General features: G+C 44.5%; 1 protein-coding gene and 1 pseudogene across 1 annotated transcript; one reads left to right on the top strand and one right to left on the bottom strand.

The window, feature by feature from the left end:
* The first annotated feature begins 969 nt into the window (after nucleotides 1–969).
* LOC127764571 (pectinesterase inhibitor 8-like) lies at nucleotides 970–1,672 on the top strand. Its single transcript, XM_052289464.1, has one exon. It carries the CDS (start codon nucleotides 1,035–1,037, stop codon nucleotides 1,593–1,595), a length of 561 nt encoding a protein of 186 aa, XP_052145424.1. The 5' UTR covers nucleotides 970–1,034; the 3' UTR covers nucleotides 1,596–1,672.
* A 4,046-nt stretch (nucleotides 1,673–5,718) lies between these two features.
* On the bottom strand, nucleotides 5,719–9,025 carry LOC127762572 (F-box/FBD/LRR-repeat protein At1g13570-like; annotated as a pseudogene).
* Nucleotides 9,026–9,268: the final 243 nt, after the last annotated feature.

Here is a 9,268-nt window from a genome sequence, read left to right on the forward strand (position 1 = left end):
TAATATAATTGGTTGAAATATAGTATTGGTGATTGATTTTGGATCAAGATGTGGTGCTACAATTAACAATGATCAAAGTTTATATCATTTACTGTTCTACTAATGTATTGATGTGTAAAGCTTTTGATGAGGATGTTATAGGCTTGGAAGAAGCTAACAGGTAACAATATATTTGTACTTTTGTACTAAACCACCATTAAATTTTGATCATGCCTTAGTGTGAGTAGCATTTATGGTTTGGGAGTTTGAGAGTTATACTTAAGGCCTATTTGGAAGGACTTGAACTTTTTAAATATAACCTCAACAACTGTAGGTTTAGAGTGGAGTTGTAAAGCAGCTTAAACCTTTCTTCACCTTCACCTTTCTAACTTCACCTTTCTAATTTATTTAGTATAGTAGGAGCACTGCAGCATCGCTCCGTTTTTTATTAGGTTTAAGTTAAAATCATTGGGTTAGGTTCTAGCTTCGAGAGAGCTCTATCAAAGCCGTTGAGGCCGCCCGGCCGCGCGCATACACCCATAGGAGCAAGTATAATAGTGAGCTATAAGCTTACTATAAGCTTATATAGAGGAGAGAGATAACAAAAAAATTAAAGGTGTTGACTCTCATGCAAGAGCTAGCTTAATACAAGCTCCAAGATAAAAATAATAAATGTATAAGTGAGAGATAGAGATAGGAGAAGAAAATTGTAGCCAATCTTATAGCTAATCTATTATATGTGTTGGCTATAAAATAGGCTAATAGTAGATAGTGAGCTCTACTTATTATCCTTGCTCTACGTGGGGGTCTACCGGACTACCACCTGTCCCCCCCCTGCATTTATGCACCCGTGGCCCGTCAGGGTCGCGGCACGGCGAAAGGCGCCGCACATCTCAACGAGCCTAACCAAAAGCCCCATCAATCCATACGCCTATAAGTAGACGTACGTACTTCCCAGTGCAAACTGCAACGATCTCTCAAAATCACGCGCGCTAATCACTCTCACGTCTCAGCTCGATCAATCGTCCTCGCCGCGCGCACACGATCGATCGAGTATGATGACGATGCTGATGATGATGAAGCCTTGTTACACGGCTGCCCTTCTCGCCGTCGCCGTCCTCGGCGTCGCCTTCGTCGACGCGACCGTGGTGACGACGTGCAGGGCGGCGGCCGACGCGGACGCCCGGGTGGACTACGGCTTCTGCGTGGCGGAGCTGGGCAAGCACCACGACAGCCCCGGCGCCGACGCCTGGGGCCTCGCCAAGGTGGCGGCGCTCACGGGCGTCGTGGACGCCGACAACGCCGCGTACGACGCCAGGGACCTGCTGGCGAAAGGACCTGGAGGAGGCGCGGCGGCGGCGCTCGCGCGGTGCGGGGAGCTGTACCGCGCGGCCGGGTTCGCGTTCGCCGAGGCGCACGACGACATCAACGCGCGGGACTACGCCGCCGGGAAGGGCAAGGCCGCGGACGCGGCGTCTCTCGCGCGCCAGTGCGACGCCGCGTTCGCTGCAGGCAAGGACGACGCCGCCGCGGCGCCGCCGGTGATCGCGCAGCACGGCTCGTACGCCGCGCGGATAGCGATCGTTTGCACGGCGATCACCAACCTCATCGAGTGAGTGTGAGGAGTGATAAGATGAAGAGGTTAAGTGAGCGTGGTTAATTTAGTTCTGCATATTCAAGCGTGTAAAGCCATATATGGATCTATATATAATAAATGTGTGGTTAAATTCCATCGAACTTTTGCTGCCTGAAGAGCATTAGAGCAAGTTTAATAGTATACCTCACTACTAGCTTCAAATCATCTATAACTAATGTAATAGCCAATTCATACAATAGTTGCTTACTATACTATTAATATCTGGTCACACATGTCATACACACATTACGTCTTGGAGTCCGTACTGCGGCTAGCTACAGATCTGTAACCCGCTGCTCTTCTCTCTCTTCCTTTATCTCTTTAAAATATGTTTATAGCTGGCTTATAGCCTGCTATTGTACCTGCTCTTATGCTGCGCAAAAAAAAAATCGTACTAAGTTGATTTTGATGTGCAGCCCAAACTCATGCAATCCCCTTTCATCTTTAACGGGCTCCTTCATCACGTTGTCCCTACCGTCGACTAGATTCATTCGATCCAGATCCGACAACTCCAGATACTAGAGGTATACCGGTCATTATGTCAGATCTAACCATCCCAGTCGTATCCGTATCACTAACGGGCTCATCGTCTTCTGTTCTTGCTGCAATCACCTCGCTCATGTGAAGGTCACTAGATCTAGCCTAATGGTTAGATCCATCCGCTGCCCCATATATACATTTTCTACCACATCCGGTTCCTTCAATATCTTGCATGCCATTGTTGAGCCTACGTATGTTGTCCGGCACAACCGTCACCAAAACCTCCCTAGCACCGTACCCTGTAGCCCTCAACGCCGCTCATTGCTGAGGACATTAAGCATCAAGACAAAAAAAACCACAAATGCAATGACGGAGTCACCTTCTACCAGACGACGTCTAGCCTCAACGCTCTGCCAACTTCCGTCGTCTCTAACATCGTGCGCCCTAAACCCGGCCGCAACGAGCAGATGCCTTTTTACTCAGAGCATTTTCAATAGGCTAGCCGAAAAATTATATGGCATTGTGGGTAGCTATAGCCAAAATATTCCGTAGCTATTTATATCTCTTTGAAGTTCAAGAGGCTAATCAAATCACACTCAATAATAAGAGCATACCCCGTGAGAAAAAAAGATGCATCGTCCGATGTGGTTAAGTTGAAAGCGAACCATACCTTTTTCTATGCTAGGCAAAATTTAATATGAGAAGTGATATACCTATAGTTGTGTTGAAGATGCCTTTATAAAAGTTTGTTCAAATTTTAGATTTTTTGTCCCACATCCTAGCGAAATGGTTGTACTTTCCAAAATATATATCGTTCCCTGCTATATCGTAGAGACGACGTTGGCAGGTACACACAATATTAATTATGCTGGTTTTATATGTGCATTATTAGTCTAGTGAGCTTTGTACTTCCTCCGTCCTCCGTTTCAATATAAATATAACCTACACATATTTTAAAATTATGAATCTAAACAGGATATGTCAAATTTATATTAGCTAGATACGGATGAAGTAACTATCGGAGGATTGATTACCTGTAGGCTGTAGCATATACTTCCTCCTTCCTTAAATGTTTGACACCGTTGGTTTTTTTAAACATGGTTGACCGTTCGTTTTATTCGAAAACTTTTGTGATATGTGTAACTATATGTATACATAAAAGTATATTTAACAATAAATCAAATGATAGAAAAATAATTAATAATTACTTAAATTTTTTGAATAAGACGAACGGTCAAACATTTTTAAAAAAGTCAACGGCGTCAAACATTTTGGGATGGAGGTAGTATATGCTAGCGTAGTGCTGTGTACACGTTGAGGCGTACGGTCAGTTGCTTACTCGAACTGCCCGGATCAGAGCTCGGTCTCATCCGTGGCGACCGGTGGTGGCCGGCAACGCTCGCCGGAAAGCCGGAAAGGTGGCTACACGCCTGAATCTGAATGCGCCATTTGGTCAGGCCGTCCATTAATTAATTTGTTAACTTTATCGGAGGCCGGCGTCCGTCGCGCGTGTGATCGCCGGCCGCAGCTAGCACTAACGATCGCCATGCATGCACGTTTTGATCATCTCATCATGTCTCTCGCTTTTCCATCTTTAAAAAGAAAGGTGAAAAGGCAATTCCCAGATGAAGGACGCATGTACGGGTACGAGGTCGATCGAGATTGAGTGCAATCAAACTAGCTTAGCTGATGGCGTATGAAACTTATAACTACTGCTTGCTGTCCCAAAATGCTACCTCCTCCGTTTCAGGTTATAAAACTTTTTAGCATATATATATATGTATATATATATATCTATATACGTATATGTATATGTATATGTATATACGTATATATATATATATATATGCATATACGTATATATATATATATGCATATACGTATACGTATATATATATATATATATGTATGTATATGAATATAGGTATACTAGAAAATGTATAGATTCATTAACATATATATAAATGTGGGCAATGTTAGAAAGTCTTATAACCTGAAACAGAGGGAGTACTGCCTAGTTCTCGATTGGATATTGCCTAGTTCTCGATTGGATATTTCATAGTAGAAGGAATCTAGATAGACATTGATTGGACTAGAAAATATTGAATCAGATACTATATGGCCTGTTCAGATTGATGCCATTTTCAACCATACCATTTTTTTTGCCAAAGTTGTCAAAAAGTGTTTACATTTAGTTTGTTGCCAAATTTTGGTAAATACATAAGAAATCCTGTCAAAATTTTGGTAAAATCATCAACTTGCAAAAAAGTGCCAAAATTTCGGCTATAATCTGAACAATCCCTAGGTAATAACATTTTGAAACGGAGGAAGTACTTGTAGTGTCGGGTTGTCCCTTCATTTTCTTAGTCATTCTCAAAAAGTTTATCGATATAGTATTTTCTCTATCCCAAAATATAAGTGATTTTGGTTAGATTAGATGAAACGTATCCAGTATTACAAATCTGAATAGAATTGTTTAGATTTATAGTACTATGAATTTAGGATACGTTCTATCCGATTGTAGATTGTTATATTTTGGGACAGAGCAACTAGCTCCAGACCTTTTCATCTTTGGCCAACATTTTGTTCCGCAAGATCTTTTTGATGAGCCAGTAAAGTTTAAACCTTTTGAGTTTTGACTAGACCACCTACATATGCATCAGGTTGAATTGCAGTGACTGACAACAGCTGGCTGATCGCACTGTAGAATTATAATCCATCTTTGATGGGCTAGCTAGCTGTTCTGTAAAGGCCCAAACACCTGTGCTCTCTGTTTATGTTAATATAATCAGAGGTGCTTTGCTTTGCTCCTTTCCATTATGGTACGGTACGGTTGTGCCTTCAAGCAAAAGACACGGGGATCATAAGTCATGGAACGGATGCAAACAACACCAATTGTTTACACTTCCACCACTAATGCTCAGGTAGGTAAAAACAGTATGAGAAATGTGTAAGTTTTTTTAGGCCAGTCTCTCTTATAAATTGGATCAACTCTCCTTAATACATTCAGTAGAATTTCTGCCATCGGGGTTTTCAAAAAGATTGTTTTGGCTCATTTGAGTTTTGTATGTTCGATTAGATTTAATATACCAGCATGCAAACAAAACACTAAAAAAAATGCACGATTGGAAAAAGTTTTAAAGACTGAAACTTTTACAGATTTTTATTATCTGGATTGTATATCTAAAGGGCTACTATTTGGAACATTAAGCCTCTAAAGTTCAGATTCCTCGATGTTCGTGGGTTTATTGTTGCAAAATCCCTGAAAACCTTTTGGAATTCACCTGAATCCCCAAACAGAATTCAATGATCAACCACTAGTATTATATTTTTCATCTTGAAATATCAAGTCGCAAACATTTCAAGTAAATGGAGCTTGCTGACCGACTTCTAGTTTGTTGAACGAACAGAAGAGACATGACAATTCTCCAACCAAGAACATTCATTCTGACCAATTTATGTCTACTTCAAAGCGAAAATGGAGCGAATTAAAGGGCACCTAAGTTTTAGATTTAACGTATAACCCCCAAAATCCCAGGACAGAGACTAACAGCAGTAGTTCTGCCACAAGCAAACGTCGATATGAAGCAAAAACGCAGCAGAATGACCTGGATGTACATGAATCAGATGACAGTGATCTTGGCTTCGTTAGACGCCCTCGGGAGAGCCAGTAACTTGGTAAGACCCTTGCAAATGCACATTGTCGGTGATATGGGCCTGGGGGTATCATATTTAGAGGCCCAGAGATTGGACGGAGGAGGCTGCCCCCCAATGCCACGTGGCCCTCCCCCGAGGAGAGTGAGGTCCGAGGTGGGGTGGCGGCCACTCCTTCCCAAAGACTAGTCGGAGGAGACTACCCCCCAATGCCACGTGGCCCTCCCCCGAGGGGAGTGAGGCCCGAGGTGGGGTGACGGCCACTCCTTCCTAAAGACTAGTCGGAGGAGGCTGCCGCCCAATGCCACGTGGCCCTCCCCTGAGGGGAGTGAGGCCCGAGGTGGGGTGGCGGCCACTCCTTCCCAAATACTAGTCGGAGGAGGCTGCCCCCTGATGCTATGTGGCCCTTCCCTGAGGGGAGTCGAGCCCGAGGTAGGGCAGCAGCCACTCCTTCCCAGAGACTGGATGGAGGAGGCTGCCCTCCAATAACACGTGGCCCTCCCTTGAGGGGGGTCGGGCCCGAGGTAGGACGGCGGCCACTCCCTGGCCGAGACTAGAGGGAGAAGGCCGCCCCAGGCGCCACGTGGCCCTCCCCCGAGGGGGGATCGGGCCCAAGGTCGGGCGGCGGCCGCCCCCTCCCGTGACTAGGGGTAGGGCTCCCCCGACCCCCTCTCTAAGTCACCGCGTATGGTGGGTTAGGTGTCTGCCTATAGGTGCCCACCTACCCGCATTTATGGCGACCCGAGCGGTCGCGCATTAATGCGGCGTGCAGTATACTCAACCGGTCTGTAACCGGTCGAATGACCGATGGGACTGGGTAGTGCGCCTGTGCGCTGCTCGCGTGTCAGGCGGCGTGCAGCCTGACATGTCCCATCAAATAATGATGGTGAGAGGTTCTCATCCTCTTATCCCAGCCGGAGTCGGTCCTCTCGCTCTGGTCAAAACTAGGCTCCCGTTTCCCGATTTAATAGGAGCCCAGAAGTCTTCACCCATTAAATGGTGAATGACATGGGCGCCCCCCCGTGTCAGTCAGCATGGTATGGTAGGCCCCACGACCGAGGCGACGTGTATGCGGCTTCCAAGTTAAGGAACAAGACATGCATTTAATGTAAAGATTGTAATACTTCTCGATGAAGTTAGGGTGTTGGGCCTATGTGGTAACCCCTTGAGATATAAAAGGAGGTCCAGGCCTAGTAAGAGGGGGGGCGGGGGGCTTCCGAGCGAACGGGCGCTTGAGTCTCGCAACCCCAAACACTTGTGTTCTCCACTCAATCAATCAAGCACAGGAGTAGGGTATTACGCTTCTCAGCGGCCCAAACCTGTATAAATCCCTTTTGTCTCATCGTCTTTGGGGGATTGAACACCCTTAAGATCACACAGCTTCGCTCACCAAGCCCTCGAATCTCACCCGCTGCCCCCGGCAGAACTCTCAAAGGGGAGCCTCACGGTTCCCTGGTGGAGGAGTTCATTCTCCGACACACATGTATTCATCGTTAACGTTCTTGGCCCTGAATATCTTCAGTTCCTCTAAAGCAGGTGACCAACTCAGTAGCAGTCCAACAAGAGCAACCTCGCAGTTGAGCCCCACGAAATCGTTTATGGCCACTGTCACGAGGTGATGCAAGGTAGGCTCTTCAATCTCCGTCTGATCTTGATCCCATATTGTCTTACGCCTATAAGCTTCTGGATGTGGGAAGCTCTGTAGAAGTTGAAGCAATTAGTCAGGCATACATAGTTACACACAAGCACGAAGAACACAATCAACAGAAAGGCACGGCAGTCTACAGATAGACAAAAAATAGTGCCAATTTAACATCACGAGGCTGGATGGAGATGTACCCATATCTCAAGTTCTCTGAAAGTAGGGGCATTCTGAAATATTGAACAAGCACCCAAGACCTCTGTCCAGTTCCAAAAGCACTTCTCAATACAAATCTTCTTCAGATGATCAAACACACCTGGGAGTTGCGTCGACAAGCACCCTTTGGATAGATACTGCCACCAGAATAAAACCAATGAGAATTACCAATAAAATTTGATCAGCATGATAGTTAAATAAAGCAAAACTAATAATATGTTACCGTCAAGAAAGAGCCACTTATAGTAAGTTCTTCTATGCTAGTTCGGCTGACAAAAGCTTGCTTCATGTAGTTTTTCATGTCACCTACAACTGCCACAGACTATTGGGCTTCTGTTTTGTCGAGTGTAATATACACATGGGACAGATTAGGTGCATTCAGATGAAAGTCCTCAAATTTCCCTTCAACCTCTACAATCTGCAGTACCTGGCCTTCAATACGGAGATAACTGATACCATCGAAATGTTTCAAACACAATGTATTTAAACAAGGGCATGAGGAGATCAGAGTATTTATATCATGGTCTGTTGAGGAGAAATATTTCAGATTCAAGACAAATAACTGCTTGAAACCTTCAAACTCCTGAGGCAAGGCAATGATGCATCTTTTCATAACAAGTCTTACTATGCTAGTTAGGCTGACCATAGCTTGCTTCAGATAATTTTTCCTGTTGCCTTCAACTACAACAGATTGTTGGGCTTCTGTTTTGTCGAGTGTAACACTCAAATTGGACAGATTAGGTGCATGCAGATGAAAATCTTGAAAGTTCCCTTTAACCTCTAAATCCTGCAGTGCTGGAGCTTGAATACTGAGACAAGTAATACCCTCGAACTATTTCAAACACAATGTACTCAGCAAGGGGCATGAGGAGATCAGATTATTTATGTCACTGTCTGTTGAGGAGAAATATTTCAGATTCAGGACAGTTAGCCGCTTGAAACCTTCAAACTCCTGAGGCAAACCGATGATGCATCTTTTTATCTGCAGATATTCCAAATCACTGAGAGAGAAGAGGTTTGATGGGATCTTATAGTTATGCCCAGAGTAAAACTTGATTGTAATGGACCTTGGTTTTTTCCTTGACAGCATGTACATCATGGTATCTTTTGAACCCTAGAATTGAAAAGGAAGCAAGAGGTCCATTGTGGAGCAAAAGGGCCAGATCGACGAGCGTAATAAATTTGGAGCGTTGTGTCGTTTCAGAGGAACCCCAGCTGAGATACAAATCACAAAGATATATTTCTGGCAAAGTAGTCCACACATTCCTCCAAGCACTGGATAGGATGCTGGCTCTAATAGCATCTAAGGAATTCAGCTTGGAGAGGATGGTGACCTTTATCTCTTGAGGTAGGATGCTGAATTTATCTGACCTCAACGCAGATGATGGTTCCACCTTTGCCTTTTTAGCACGATGCATCGCTCCAGGGACAATTATAGTGACCTCGCAATTGTCGAACAGCTTGGTGTAGATTATACACACATCAAGTTAAAAAAACAGGAAGCAGAAATCAATACACTGAAGACACTCAAGAGCATATAGATACTAAATATGGCAAACAATATGTGAAGCTCAAACTCTACGGATGATACAGTAATAGGAGCAAGTGGCATTATGATTCAATTAAGAGTGAACTGCATGTTGGACTATGTTTTCTTACCT

The sequence above is a fragment of the Oryza glaberrima genome, chromosome 2 (genome assembly GCF_000147395.1).
Source record: "Oryza glaberrima chromosome 2, OglaRS2, whole genome shotgun sequence".
Classification (NCBI taxonomy): Eukaryota; Viridiplantae; Streptophyta; class Magnoliopsida; order Poales; family Poaceae; genus Oryza; species Oryza glaberrima.